Source organism: Calonectris borealis, chromosome 27, assembly GCF_964195595.1.
Source record: "Calonectris borealis chromosome 27, bCalBor7.hap1.2, whole genome shotgun sequence".
Taxonomy (NCBI): domain Eukaryota; kingdom Metazoa; phylum Chordata; class Aves; order Procellariiformes; family Procellariidae; genus Calonectris; species Calonectris borealis.
The window spans coordinates 1,530,831-1,546,575 of NC_134338.1; the positions used below are offsets into that span (position 1 = coordinate 1,530,831).

The 15,745-nt window shown below is 45.4% G+C and overlaps 1 protein-coding gene across 8 annotated transcripts in view; it reads right to left on the reverse strand.

The window, feature by feature from the left end:
- The window catches only part of DPYSL2 (dihydropyrimidinase like 2), an 82,350-nt gene that overhangs the window by 39,208 nt on the left and 27,397 nt on the right, over positions 1–15,745 (reverse strand). For 4 of the 8 annotated variants that reach the window (XM_075174859.1, XM_075174856.1, XM_075174857.1 and 1 more), the window contains 2 exons: positions 15,165–15,534; positions 1,021–1,109 (listed from right to left, as the gene is read on the reverse strand). In XM_075174859.1, the coding sequence (XP_075030960.1) occupies positions 1,021–1,109; positions 15,165–15,515 (440 nt within the window). In that variant the 5' untranslated portion in view covers positions 15,516–15,534. Of the gene's footprint in view, positions 1–1,020; positions 1,110–4,307; positions 4,742–5,522; positions 7,058–15,164; positions 15,535–15,745 lie in introns of those variants that run through there. The other 4 variants (XM_075174862.1, XM_075174860.1, XM_075174863.1 and 1 more) reach the window with 4 other exon arrangements.

A 15,745-nucleotide genomic window follows, 5' to 3' on the forward strand; every position in this document is an offset into this window, starting at 1 on the left:
CCTTGTGAGCAGCTTTATTGGGACAGGACTGGGGTTGCCAAGTGGCAGTTCCACACTGGATTCTAGCTATCTAACAGCGATTTAGATGTCAGTATTGTTTTGGGAGCACTGGAAGAATTTTTGCCTCTATATTGTCTACTTTCCTTTCACACATAAATATTATGTAGTCCCCGCACAAATATAAACCCATGCAGATACCGGTTACCAAATTCCTGATGAGACCCCCAAAGCCCTCTCCAGTCTAGTTCTTCACAGACATATTTTTAAAAGTGCAATAGTGGATGACACATTGCAATTAATTAGCTGTCTTTGGCTGGCTCCTGTAACTTTTAACCTTGATTAACAAAGCACATGTGCTGACTGTTTAGCCAGAACAGGAAAATTCCTTGTTTGTAACCCTTGGCTTGTCCATTTTTTCCTAAGAGTAATTTTCCAAAGAAATCTGTAACATATTTAACGTGCCAGAAACGCATGTTTCAGGACTAAAAACACAGACGCGTGCTGGAAAGAGGTCTCAATCCTTAAACTACAGGATCATTATTAACTTTAAGGGGGTTTAGATTGATCCTTATATCATAGAATCATAGAAGACAGCGCTGCAAGAGACCTCGGAGGTCACCTAAGTCCAGCCTCCTACCCTAAAACAGAATTAACTGTATTAGGATGCTGAACTCTGGATTCAAAGTATCTTAAGTCATAACTCAGTAAAACGTTACAACACAGATAACTTCAAACATATGTGTCATCTCAGCAGGCGCTATTCACATGGCTAAAATTAAGCATATGTAAGTACCGCCTTTGACCCATGCTTTAATAACAGTGGGGTCTTGGCCCATTTGTTTATTTAATTCAACACCTTGTTTTTAAGTTCCTCCATCAAACACCAGGAATACATATATGATATATGTGAAATATTCATTTTGCACTGCAATTTAATATAGCTCACTAAATTATTCCTTGCTAATCTGCAGTGCATTTCTGCACATTTCCAATCGCAACACAGTATCAGGCTTCACTTACTTTATCAACCCATCTTCCATGTAAATGTCTGCATAAAAAGACTGGTCGTCATTAACTATTTTACCTCCTTTGATCAAAAGACGATCACTCTGCAACAAAGAAGCATACAACAATACATAATTATTCTGTGAGAAAGCTGACAGTCTGCAGTGTCACTTCGGAGATAAAAGAGTAGAGATGGAAACAACCTCTGCATTATTCAGAAGTGCATGTCAAAACACAAGTCAATTGCTGCACTTTCAACTGGAAAGATAAAATATTTTATTTCATCTGCAAGTTCTTTCATCACACTAATGATCCAAAAAATCAGAACGGAAAAGGAGTTGAGTACCAGCGGGCTTGTCTACTTGGCAGCTTCGCTCATACCTGCAGCCTGCCACCATCACCTACAGCAAAAGCATTCGATAATACTTTGAGAGATGCGTAATAGCCACATCTCTATTTTTTCTGCCTTGGTTGTATGCAAAATTTCCTATATGCACCCACACACTGGAGTCACTACTTGGCTAACGGTGAGTCAACTGCTGTCAGGGAAATGGACCAAAAGTCTGTTGCCACGGGTTACACAACACAAACAAACTCATTTTGTCCAACTTAGTGATGTTTCGACGCAGTGGATACTTTTACTGCCTTTCCAGAGCACTACTGCATACTCAGATGGAAATAGCACATATCAGCAAATTAAGTTTAAGAGAAGGATTTAAAAAACAGTTATTAAAACTCCCTCCAATTAGAAGACAGTCTGGCAGGAACAGAAAGGTAATTATAACAAAGCAGCTATCAAGCGATGTGCTTTTATCGCAGCCCAGGTTACATCTCGCTTTTGCGAGACTTTAGGTCAAAAACAAATTTATCTTTTTTTGCAGTAGTCATAAACAAGAGTGAAGCACACCCTACAGAGCTCTGGATGGGGAGGAAAGCTAAAAGTGGCTGCTATGTTCCTCTGCTTCCTTCATTCTCTACATTACAGATGCATATATTTAAAGCAAAGCACATACACATTATGCAGCGTTCAGTTTAAACTATACCTCGGCCCTGCACTTGCACTTACTCCAATTCTCTTTCCTCTTCCCAAAACCGTCTTTGTAAGAGAACAAAGAACCAGGCTGGTGAAGCCAAATGCTGAATTCAAGAAGGCGCAGAAAGCAGGACTTTAACTTGGTGGTGCCTTGAACTTATAGCAAATACACACAGGACAGTGAGAGTGTTGCTCAGGGCCCTTACTTCAAGCTAGGACTCTGCCGGTCCACCAACAGAATCAGGCATTTTCCCGAAGAGCTTATAATAAAACTGAAGAGCTGGAGCACCCGCATCTCCAGCTGACATGGCTCTTTTAATGCCAAAAGGGCTACAAGAATTGCATCAGCTACTGATTTATATCATTACATCCCTCTTTTATATAACTGCTAAACATTCTATGAGATGTTAAGTGTCTCTCCTTCCCCCTCCTTTTTTTCCTTCTCCTTCCTCCTACTGCTGCAATGGAGAGTTTCCCTGAGTAACGCCACCAATTAAAAAAAAACAAAGAAAGAAAACCCCAAGATTTAAATTTAGGATCTGCTGTGAATGCCAATAAGCCTGAATGAATTAACGTGAAAAACCCACTTGTCTTTCAATGCCAGCCTCTACAGCAAACTGTCCTACATGTTTACCATTTCCAGAAACACTGCAGTATTTATGCCCACCTCTAGTGCAGACTCCAGTGCTATTAAAAAGGCTGGCTACTATTGAAATCGGTTAGTTTGGCCATCGATGTCACTGACAGCCCAAGTCCTAATGCACTGGGCATCAATTACGAAAGAAGAAAAAAATATATATATAGTGACCAACAAAAATGCAGCCTGGACCATTTTAATGATGCTCTGAATGCTTCTGCTAGTAAACAGGTCTCCTGCTGCGGCTGAACGGTAGGCTCTGAAATCAGTGCGAATCCTTCTGCTCATTTCAACCACCTTGGAGACAAAAGCGCACGCAGTTTGCAACTGTGCGAGGCCCTGCCACTAAATCTGTAGATATTTACCCTACTGATGCAGTCAAAACAGAACAGCTAGACATCAATTATCCTTATTCTTCAAGCATTAGTCTCAGTAGATCAATTCGGAGTTTATACAACAGCAAATAAGATCAGAATTTGACTTTTTCTATCCCTTATCTTTACAAGAGAATTGCATCGGGTGCACACAAATCAGAGCATTCAGTCATAAGAAAAATGCGTCATACTACTTTTGGCCCATAACAGCGATTCAGCAGTAACCTTCATCGTTATTTAAACGTAGGCATCTTTTTAAACTCTCTACCATTGGACTCTTGGAGGGAAACTATCCCCCCCCCCCCAAAAAAAAAAGAGGATGCCCCATTTATCACATAGTGATTTGTGCATCCCCTGCATTTCCTAAACATCATTTAAAACGTAACTGTACAGCCCAGCGGCTCCTGCACAAATGTCACACTTCAAAGCCCTATTTCAGAGCTCACTTTTCTGCCTCCGAGGCTGAGGAAGGAGGACTAGGATGGGTGTGTCCGTGGGGCTGGGAGAAGGAGCCGCCGCGCCGCTGCCAATAATGAAAAACTCTGTGTCAAAAAAAATAAATGGCTGGAACAGCCCGTTAGATGCGAACATCTTGCCTTACGTAACGAAAAGTTAGTACCCTTGGCTCTGCAATACCTGCCCTAAATCGGCTCCCACAATAACGAAATCAAGGGAGGGGTTTATATAACGGCTCCTTCCCTTTTCCCCCAGGATTGCATCGAGGAGTGGACTGAAACGTGCGCGTTGCGAGAAGCTTCTTGGGGAAGAAAAGGAAATCCTGCTCCATCCCCAGCGCCAGCCCGCCGGGGCAGGGGGCTCCGGCTCCGCCGGAGCCGGACTGGGGCAGGAGGGCGCCGGGCGGCTCCATCCCCATCCGCCCCGCAGCCCCCCGGGCACAAACCGGGGAGAGAGTCCCCGAGGCTCTCCCGGCGACACCCGCCCGCCTGCAGCGCTACCGCGGCTGATGCCGATGAAACCCGCCCCCCCCCTCGGCCGGCCGCGCTCGCTCCGCCGCCCCCCGCCCCGCTCAGCATCCCGCGGCTCTCCACCCCGCCACGGAGCCGCTCCCGGCCCCGCTTAAACACCGCCCCCCCCCCCCGGGGCGTCCAGCCGCGCTGCAGCGCAGGAAGCGCTGCATCAGCCCCTGATCTCATTATCCTGCCACAAACCCCTGCCATCGCCCTCCCAGCACACAAAGGGCTTAATCCCCGCGCACCCCTCCCCCTTCCCCGCTTTTATTCCCGTGCACTCCACTCACCGTGATCCGTGGAATATTTTTCTTCCCCTGATAAGACATCTTGGGAAATCGCTCCCCAATTTATTTACTTAATAACTATTTTCTTTTTTGGAGAAGCGGGGCGGCTGCTGTATCGCTATTGTCTCCCTTGCAGCAACCGCTCCCCGACCTCCCCTCCACCGGAAAAAAAAAAAAAAAAAAAAAAAGAATAAAAATAAATCCCCCAAGCCCCAATCTATGCGATCACAAGGAAGGGGAGCGGGGGTTCCGCCAGGGAGGGCGCGGCGCGGCGGGGAGGCGAGCCCTGCTCTCCGCAATGGCAGGAAGGGGAGAAGCAGCCACCCCTGCGTGTCTCCCTTTCTTCCCTCTGCCCGGAGCCCAGCCCAGCCCCGCGCAGCCCAGCCTAGCCTAGCCCAGCCCAGCCCAACCGAGCCCAGCCCAGCCGAGCCCAGCCCAGCAGGGAGGGGGCGAGCGCCGCCAGCAACAACAGCGGCGGCGGAGCGGCGCGGCAGCGGCGCATGCGCCGGCGGCCTCTCCCTTCCCTCTCCCCGGCGGGGGGCCGGGCAGCTCGGGGCGCCATTGGCCGAGCGCCTGGCGGGGATGCAAATGAGAGGCGGCCGCCGTGCAATGGGGAGAGGAGAAGGCGCTGATATGCAAAGTGGCGCAATGGAGACGTCAGTGCGGGCGCGGGGCCGCGAGCTCCTGGCGGCGGCGGGTCCTGCGGCGCGGGGCGGGGGGGGAACCGGGCGCCTCCCCCGGCCCGCCGCAACCCGGCCCGCCCGTTCCCCCTCCCCGGCGGGGCCAGGCTGCTGCAAAGCGGCGCGTTAGCGGAGCTGCCGGGCTGGGAGGGGGGACGCGGCGGCCGCGCCCCGCAGCGGGCCCAGCACCTGCGGGGCGGTGCGAAACGACCCCCCCTGCGGGGCTGCGGACACCCTCCTTCTACCCCCGCCGCGGTTGCGAGCCCTGCGGGAGGAGAGGGGGCTGCCCGGGGAGCCGGTGCGCTGGGAAAGGCGCTGCCCTCCATCTTCTTTGTCCCACCCCGCCCTTCTTGGCGCTACCGGGGCGGAAAGCTGTGGGGAAGCGTTAGCAAATCGCGGGGGGAAAAATAAGGTTGAAGCCGCTGCCGGCCCTTTGATTTCCCAGCATGTCAGCCGTGCCTTCTAAATGCTTTCTACCACCCCTCCTCGTCCAGAAAATACAGCCCAGATTCAAGTCCCCCCTCCTGTGGTCACTAACCTGAAGCTTTAGTGCCAGGGGAATCTGGGATCAGAGCCACGCACACGGGCACGGTGGTCCTCTCCAGTCACTCTGGCCACTTACTAATGCAGTGTTGCAAACTCCACGTTTCAGCCACGCTTGGAGTCTTAAATTTCTCAGTCCCTGAACTCCATAAGCTGGTACTTCAAGGAAAGAAATGCATTAAGTGGCATAAATATTTCCTCGTTATTTACAGTGCACTTGCCCCAGTGCAATGAAGAGAGATGGGATTCATGCCCACAGTGTGGGTTAACCATTCAAAATACCTCTGTTTACACCAGTGCCTCTTACATCAGTTGCTCTGGGGGAAGGTACAAGACACCTTTTGGAGAACTCAAATAGCACAAATCCACTTCTGCTTGAAGGTTATAACAGACAATTAATGACCGACAAAGACTTACCTTCTTCATGGGTGAATTTCACGTCACACAAGCTTCTCCTATCACAAAATATAGTGATCTTTACATACCCAAATGGTTCCATGAAACACACTGTGCACAGCCCATAAGAAATTAAAACCTTCAGTATATTACTCCAGTAAATCATTATAAAGGCAACATCTGTTCAAACAGATGACTATCAGGACCTTTTACGTACATTAGTTCACAGGAGGCTATACGGAAAAGAGTAAAAGAGCTTTTCCTGGGTATAGGTAAGGCATCAGGCAACATTTAAGTAGCTAGTATGCCAATCAGTTAATATCCAATTAGTAGCAAATGAAAAAGTGGCTCATGACAGTAGCAAAATGATTAATTTGTTAGCCTGTAGGGTTTTATTTTGATTTAATGATTAGAATAGACAATACTAAATGAGTTATCCTGCCCCTCTCTGATCTGTGCTAGAAGTTTTGAAACCTCAGCATATTTTTGCTCAGAACATGGAAGAAAGCATCTACATCAGATTTCTAAATTTAGAGAGCGCAACTGTTCCTTTTTTTTCCTCTTTAATGCTAGCTTTCCTTCTCAATTTTATATCTGAATGATTTCTTGCCTTTGCTTGCCAGGTAAAAGAGCTATCAAAGCTATCAGAGGAAGCAAACACTGCCTAAGGGTTTGAGAGATAGCATCAAGGCCCTGGGGCAGCTGAGCTGAGATGTGCTAAGTCCAGCTACCATTTCAAGATCCTGCCCTGGCAGCAGCACATGATTACAGAGGAATGACCACAAACATAGGCGCAGGAAAGCGTACATCTCCAGCACTGACTCGCCTCCCCGACCTTGGGCAGGTCATTTCTCCACATTACGCTAGAAGTTGTGGAACAGCAGTACTGGTAGAAGAAGTAGAAGAAGTAGAAGCACCTTTAAGGGCATGATGTCATCAGCACGCTAGTATTTCTAAAGCTATTCTCATGTGCTCAAAGATAGCTATTTAAAATACTTTTTAAAAAAGGTAATCCTTACTGCACATGGGCCTAATTCAGAACAGCAGTTCTTGAACTTTGAATACATTCCATAACTTGAATCCAATAGTGACTAGGTTCAGAAAGTAATAACGAATCTTCAGATGACACTTAGCTTTTCCTTCCCATCACCATGTTGCAAGAACCTAAGTAGTACAGAATAAAATAAATGAAGAGATTAAAGGGCTGAAAAACATGGTCGTTCAATATTCAACATCTACACAGCACCAGATTTTAAAAACTTCCATATGATTTAGCATGTACCCAAAGGACCAGAACTGAGCTCCCAGTTGTATCATCTAGCTCCATTATACCAACTGCCAGTATGGCCCAATTTTCTTTCCTTTTAGCAATGAGCTAAAAGGTTGTCAAAATAAATAATTTAAAAATTATTAATGTAGTTGCAAACTGGCTTATTGAGCCTTGCTAAACCAAGGCAAGGAACGGATATTATCTGTTGTGTAAACACACATGAGAGGAGGTGATCAGGAGGGAAGGAGAAGAGCTACTGAAGCTAAAGGACAATGTTGGGATGAGAACAAGTGGGGAACAGAGTCAGAAAATACCGAGATGTACAGCTGCATTTTTTTTTACAAAAGCTGGTTCATTCCCCTGGTAAAGCTATAGTTTATGGATAAATTCCCCCTGTAAGTTAAATGAAGAAAGATAACTACTTATGCAATGTCAGGGGCAGGAGTCAAGTCCGAGGTTAAAAGCGGAGAGTTGAACCTGCTCCTTAAATCCTCGCAGGTTTGTACCCAGTCCAGCTGTCACACAGTGGTGCCTTTACCTGCCACGGTATCGTGGGAAGTGATGGGATTTCTAGATAACGTTGATGCGCTTTGTCTTCCATAGGTCTATTAATGCACACGGCAGGCTGAGCAGCCTAAAATTAGAAGGTGCTACAGAGAACGCGCGCTGCCAAATCTTCCTTGCCAAACATTAACGAAGGAAAGTGATGAAGGATGGCTGGCCAGCCCAGCCCAGCTCCCTGACTGCAGCCACTACGACAGGACCAGCAAGGTTGCTGCAGCCAAGTCACATCAATGGTAGAGGAACAGCAGAAGAACATAAATTACGCTACATCAGCACTTCTGCGGCCCTGCAATATTCCCCAAATGGCAGAACAGGAGAGGAAATGCACAAAACTGAGCATTACGCCCACTTTTGCACTGCCAGCCTCTACCCTGGCCACATACAGAGCTGTACCGAGTGCCTCTGGCCCCTCCTTTGGCTTAGGGTAGTTGGGGGGTTTATTGGCCAGTGGATACTCAAGGTTGCCGTCAACCATTTCTGCACAGGTATCAGCTCGTGTAGGACATCTTGTGCAGGCTCTTTGCAGCAGAAACACATTTCATGTTAAAGGAACGTCTATGTCTAAATTTGTCTTCTGGAAAGGTCTAGAGGGAAAATGGCACAAGAATATGAGAATCTCTGTACAGTGATAATCTATGCTAAAATAAATCATCACAGGCATCACTGGAAAGCAATTTACATCAGCTCTGGATCTTAACTTTACCGATTCTGTGGACTACCATAATGCACTTAGCAAGGAATTTTATTCCCACTGTGGAGTTGCTGGATGGTTGGGAAAAAACTATTAAAAGAGTCTCTTTCTCTGTGGAATTTTAGTGTAATTGCAACAAACCCCACTGAATTTCTGCCACACCTGATTGCTTTTATTCTTACTGAATTCTTAAAGGTTTATCCACATTTTGCTATGAAATTATAAAACCTGCAAATGGAAATATACATTTTAAAAATGTAGTGAAAAAGGGATCAGAGATGGATTTAAAGCATTCCTGGAAGTATCTGAAATTCTAGTACTACAGCATCAACAAGCTCTAGATTTCCCTTTAGGCTTGTTAGATGCTAATAATCCCCACTCCCTATTGGGGAATCACCCCCTGGCAAAGTCAGTGAGGCTCTTCTTGTTGTTGCAATCAGAGGCAGCAGGACTGGGCTGAAAGAGCTTTCATGAGTTCACCGATCGGGCCCCAGTTTTCTGTCATGATTCTGCCTGTGCCAATTGCTGCATCATCTCCAAGTCTCAGTGACTTGCAAGGATCTTGCATGGACCCAGCAACCCCCTGCATCTTATGAAGTGTTGGGAGGATTAAATATAGGCTGATACATGGCAGAAGGAGTACATCTGTCCTTCCCAAAAGGTGATGGAGGAACTGTCCATTATTAATCACTATAAATTAAATTACAGAGGGGAGTTATACTTGCCAATGGGCATCTTTGGTTTGTTTTATTATCTTACAGGAGAAAATTAAAATTAAGTGTCATGATATGGAAATGACCATAGAGGTCGAACATGAGGAGGTAAAATCATACAAGTTCTCAGAGAAATAGCCTAATTTTTTTTTAATACAGACTGAGATTGTGAGGGGGGAGATTCACTTTCTAGCTACACAAACAGGTCGATAAAAATGTACATTTGTTCTGCAAATTAAAATTAACCTTCCAATTGATTTTGTTTCCTTTAAAATCCCAGGATACCTTGAGAAGGTTCAGAAATAACTTTCTAAGATGACTGTTACTGTTATAGTGTGTTTTTTAGAGGAAATGTCCTGAAATTTCAGATGCACTACAACCTTAATTGTCCTTAAACAAGCCCGAGCCGCTGCTCCACAGTTAATTTACTATCATGTCACGTTATCGGGAAAGAGACAGCCCTCTTCAGGGCTCTAGGCAGGGATCAACTCGGTCGTGGGTAGCACGACATAGCAAAAATGCACTCTCCTCTCTAAACAGCTTACAAGCCTACACTTGTGCTGTGACCTTTACTATCGTTAACTGCTGGAACAAAGACATGGGACATTTGGGCATCCTTGTCATTGCTCCTCCCTTTCATCCAGAGGAAAGAGTTTAGCATCTCCAGGCCCATGGGAACCATGGGTAGGGTCTAAGAAATGGCTAATTTCACAGCGATTTGCACTGTTTCTTAACATTATAATCCCTTCTCCTTCCCCAAAAACCTACAGGGCTCTCAGCAATTGCTGTCATTGCTTGTGTCAGCCAGCTTTGCCTACCTCTGACGTACAAGACAATCATTACTCCAGACAATGAGCAAATGAAGTTCTGACCTCTATTCTCCCACCCCAAGATTCATTCCAGATCTCTGGGAAGTGACCAAAGAACAGGACATGGCACTTCTGTGTGAATCTTACAGTAAAGAGGTTTGGGTTTTAGTAGATTTCCTACAGCTCTGCTCCCAGATGCTGTTCCTTTTTAGGGCAAGAGAGTTCATGCAGAACACACGTTGTTTCCTACATCATTTCCCAACTTTATACCACCACCACAGAAGATAGACTCAGATTTAATGTGCCACAAGACAGACGAGATATGGGGAGTTAGACATAGTCCTGCAGGTAAAAAATTTCAGGCAGACCCAAAGAACTGCTCAGCACCTACTAAAAACAGATGGCTCATGTCAAATGGTGGCCATAGCACTGGCACAAGGGTGGCATGCAAAGCTGCCAGTCTCATTGTGCCAGGTACTGTATCTATCCCCTGAGATAAAGCCTGCATCGCAAGGTGCTGCTCGAAGACCAGACCTCTGAATTGGCTCAGCTCCAAACTGGGTGGGGAGATCTGGGCCCAGGTGTTTAAGTTTTCCCTCCAGTCTTCAGCCCAAATAATAAGTTGGCCTTGTATCAAAGCCCCTTGCTCATTTCTGCGTGAGAGAGAGCGGTATTGGTAAATTCCTGACATAACATTAACAGATCACTCCACAAGCCCATTGGATGTATATCACGTTCCAGCTATGCAGATTGATGGCTTTGAGAGGGATCTAAGAAGTTAAGAGGAATTTGGCATTTGTGCTTATCATTGTTAGTTTCTTTATGTTTTTTTTTTTTCCAGTAGTCAGACAAACTATTATGATCTTCCAATGGAAGAACATGCAAGTCATCCTCCTGTATGATTATTTTGCAAGCAACGATTGTCGAAAAAAGGCTAGAAAAATTACAGGCATTGTAACAAATTAAACTCAGAACTGCATTTCCAACTGTCTGGAACAGCTTCTTTGTTTTACACAACAGTTCCATTAATGTTCCAGAGTCTATGATTACTGAGCTCTCAACAACATCCTGTTATTCATTATTTCTCTCCAGGAATGAACAACCGTGATCTTGAGAGCTTTGAGGTTTTAGCAAAAAGTCCAGTCATGTCAAAAACTTCATGAAACTGTGTTTTGCAAATGATTCCTCTCCTGTCAATTCTAAAATAAAAATATTTTCCTAGTCTCTGTTTATTCATTATTGTTACTTATCTTATTACAATAGGACATAGCTTTGTTGGTTTAGACCAGTAGTTTACACCCAGTGCTCTGCACTTCCCAAAGGTCCATGAACTGTTTCTAAGGGATGCAAAAAACGTATATAAAGGTGACTGTTTGTGGCACAGGGGAGCCACCTGAATCACCGGAGTAACGACAAGATGGCAATGGGAACTTTAGCTAGCAAGTTAAGAAGAGATCTGGGATCCCAGGGCTTGTACTTGTGTTGAAATGTCTTAGCACCCACTCTCTATGCAAACTAGATTAAAGCAAGCCCCAGGCTTGCTGATCCCGCTTGCAAATCAAACCTTGCTTTTCCCTGTAGATGTTCCCTGAAAGACCGTCTCTGTCCCGAAGTATCTCAACAGATGAGCAAGACAGAAGGAATAGCAATTATACACATGGGAAATCTGAGAAATACACACAGAGAAATGACCCAGGTCAAGCAAGCAATGGCCAAGGTTTTTCAAAATCCAGATGAATGCATGTGTCTCAAGACTGTTCATCTAAGGAATAGATGACTAATGCGCTGGGAAGCCATTTTATCAGTCCCCCTGCTCTGAGACAAGGTAGCCTGCAGCTTCTGCACTGACAGCAGTCAAAGCAGTGCTATGAGTAAGTTCCACAGGTCCCAGCCCCGATGCTGTTGAATACCAAATCCCACTGTAGGAAATGGGCTTGCCCGTGCACAGCGATTCATGAAGGCCAGGGCAAGTGTTTATTGTCTTGTTCAAGAAATCCCAGGTTTGAACATGACATTCTTGTTAGACTGCAGTGATGGCCCAGCTGAGGTCAGGGCCTCAAAGCACTAAGCAGTGCTCAGACATTGAACACGCAGCTGCAGGACCAGGCATTAGCAGTCTAAACAGGGAAGATGACAAAGTTTAAGATGGGGAATAGAAGCACAGTTAATCCTCCAAGGCCCGACAGCTGGGAAGTAGCAGAGCTTGCCTCAGATCTGCTGAGTTGCAGACCTGTTGAATAGGTCACACTGCCTCCAGAGGCTTCACTGTAAAGAGCTGCTTAAACTAAGACAGAGAGCCTTCCTGGTGCCTCTAGAGATGATCTTAGCCCTGAATTATGAGGCAGCATGGCCCAGAGGCAATAAAGCGAGGCCATGATAGATGCCTATAGAATAGCCTAGACAGGATAGACACAAAGAGATTTGATTACCCTTATCTTTAGCTGCAGAACAATATATTGCAATTTAATGTGGAATAATTACAGTCCTTTTTTATCCTCTGGACAGTTAAGACCTCAGAAAAATAAAAAATAGCTTGTCCATCTTGCTTTGTTAATTATTTCAGTGGAGATTAATACAAGATCTTTCTATACAGTGACAGAAAGGATGACTGTGTTTTAAACCAACTTTGGATCCAATCACTGGCTAAAATACTTCCACCTATCTCCATTGCCTCCAGCTGATCGGCACCCATTCCCATCAGCTCACAGTATGGTCCTTTGGTTGCTGGAACAGAGCATGGACCATCCTGTATGTTGATTGTCACATGTATTGACAAAAATTGCAACTATTGTCAGTCTCCAGCTAAAGAAAAAGAAGCAGTAAGATTTCTAGCCTATTGTGAAATAATTTATGCAAGTTATAAATTCAAGATCCTATAAATTAGCATACTGTTCCTTTCCACTATGGTTTAGATTCCTATCACATGGCTATAGTGTACAGTCTATCCAGGGAGAACCTATTTCAGATGTGTTATTAAATGCTTAAGACAGAGGTTTGAAAATAATGGTCCAAATTCAGTTGCAAAACTTTGGAAGCCTTTGAATGCCTATCTGAAATTATTTTAATGCATTGTTCCCTTTAATGCCACTTTCTGCAACATTATTTTTCTTTACCTTTTTTTTTAATACGTTAAGCTTTGATTATCATCAATGATTATCATCAATGATTACACATTTCTATTAACTACACTGAAGTAAAGCCAGTTTTACCTGCTGAGGATCTAACCATTGATCCAAGCTGTAGATGCAGTCAGCTGGAAAACCATCAAAGCTAAAACACTCCTGCAATAAAGTGCCAATCCATAGCAAGACATTTATAAAAGACTGCACTTGCCCAAATGCTCACAATCCCTCACAACACAATCCATTGGCATCAGTGTTATGTAAAGCTAAGGAGAAACAACTCAAATGTTTTGCGCTGTCCAATTATTTCATACCCTTGGTTAACATTAATACAACAATCTTTAAAAATGGAACCAAAACCCACACTTTTTAAAAAACATTATTAATATTTTGTGTGGACTTCTGATTTTTCACCGTATTGTACTTACAGTTTTTTATTCTACTGGTACCCTTCAATCACAAAATAATTAATTTTTTTAGAATTAATACATCATCTGTTTATACTTACATCCTGCAGGACATCACCGCATCAAATTGCCTGAATTAGTTCTGAAAATGTCCTGAATTGCAAAACCTTTGACTCACAAAGCTGAAAAGGTGTATACCCTTTACTCCTGAGATGCACTTTGGTTAGTCCAACAAGACCAATCAATCATGGAAAGTTACTCAATTAGTAGGCACTTCAACACGGTCAAATCAAGCCATAGGCATTTGTAGTGGTAAACTTTTGTTTGGGTTTGGCAAATCAGGTTTGAAGCAGTGTGGAGCATATCCCACTCCTAATTAAAGGTTGGTGCGTAGCACTTCTGAAAATCAGGGCCTACCTTTGTGATCTCGCCGTAAACGGCAGTTGTTCACGCATGTAAATATGGCTGGATGGAGCCCTTAGGTTACTGTAGTAGGAAAAAGCAGAGTAGGGTCTGATTTGGGGAGGATGACCCCCAATAATACTCCTAATAATATTTCCCATTTCTCAAAGCTAGAGAAAGTGGCGAATAAGCCCATATTATAAATTCCAGGCAGATTTCTGCCCTGTATATACAATCCATACCGCTAGTAAAAATCAGGAGCCACATCCCAGAAACAGTTTCCAGAAGAAAGGACTGCTCTGCAAACCTGCCGGGGGACTACTCACAGAAACTCTTCCCCAGTATGCTGGAAGTTTATCAGTTTGCTGGTGGGTGCTTCATTCATTTCTGCTCTTCCAGCCTCTGCATAGGAGCCAGCATTGTCAGAAAAACGCACAGAGTATTTCATGGTTCGGATCTGAATAAAGCTTGCTTAAATCTATTTATTGAGGAAAAAAAATGTGCATGGCCAGCTGGACCTGTGGGTTGAATGGGTTTTGCCTCAGGAAGAGGATAGGCTTTATTACAGCATGACACATACAGAGAGTGAGAAAATAGCTTCAGGAGTCTTAAAAGACTGGGAGGAGTTCAGTGGGTTTCTAAGAGAACGCCACATTCCTGTGAAAGTCCCAGATCTTCCCGAGGCAAAAATTCCCACTGTAGCCAAAGGCCTTGATCAAAATTGGTATTGAAATACAGCTCCCAGGGGTCACTCTGGCCTGCCCTCCCCTGGGAGGAGGGGGTAGGAGTTTCCCCTGGAAGAAGCCTGCAGGGATCTGATCCCTGTAGGTGGAGGCTCGTTGATGCTCTTTTGCTAACAATTGCATTTCTGTTCCCGTGAGCTGCATTCACCAGCTGGGTGGGGCATTTTGCTACCGTTGTGCTGGGGGGAATCGCCTAAGAAACAAGAAAGTCTGTCTCTATCACCAAATAGGAAGGCAGGGTGGGGAAAGGGAGGATGCTTGTGGGTGCGGGGGCTCCTTTCTTCTTCTGCCCTCCTCCCTGTGCACATACACACACACCTGCAGAGAGCACACGGATAACATTAGAGGTCTGGCAAGAAGGCTTTAGGAGAGATGCTGCTTCTCAGAGGAGGACATTGACTGCCACACAAATGCAAGTGACATAAAAGCAAGAAACTGCAGGGTGGAAAGGATACATCCTTTCTGCAGCGTATCGCGTGTTCAAGTTGCATCTCGCACACACACGTATGTATGTACCCACCTTGTCATTCAGGTTCTGCAACGCCTCCTTCCCAGTGGCACTCCTGATCTCCACCTTTCTCCCGAAATCAACAGATGGTTCCCCTCCCTTCCCGCTCTGCCTGGAATAGACGGACTGAGCATCCGGACCCAGGTGGGCAACATCCTTCTGCTTTGCCACGACTTTGTTAGATCCGCGGCCCACCGAGAGGGAGTCGAAGTCGATGGTCTTGTTCTCCAGGGAGCCTTCCACCGGGCAGAACATGCCACAGAATTTTTGCCGGGGCTTGGGACTGCCCAAGCCCAGGTTTTTGAAGAAGGCTGGCACTTCTTCTTCCTCGCCCTGCCGGCCAGACTGCTTCCTCTCAGCCATGGCTTGTGTGGTCTCCCTGCTAAGGGAAAATAATAACAGCGGTAACCAGGAGGATCCTTCACACACACACACACACACACACGAAAAGAGGGGAGAAAAAAAAAAAAAGGGAGAGATCGTTCTGGGTCCTAGAGATCCAGCAACATCAATTGCAAAGGGCTGTGCCTGGCAGATCCCCTGCCCCCATCGGTACAATATAGCCTGTGGCTCGCTCTGTTTTCTTTGATGCA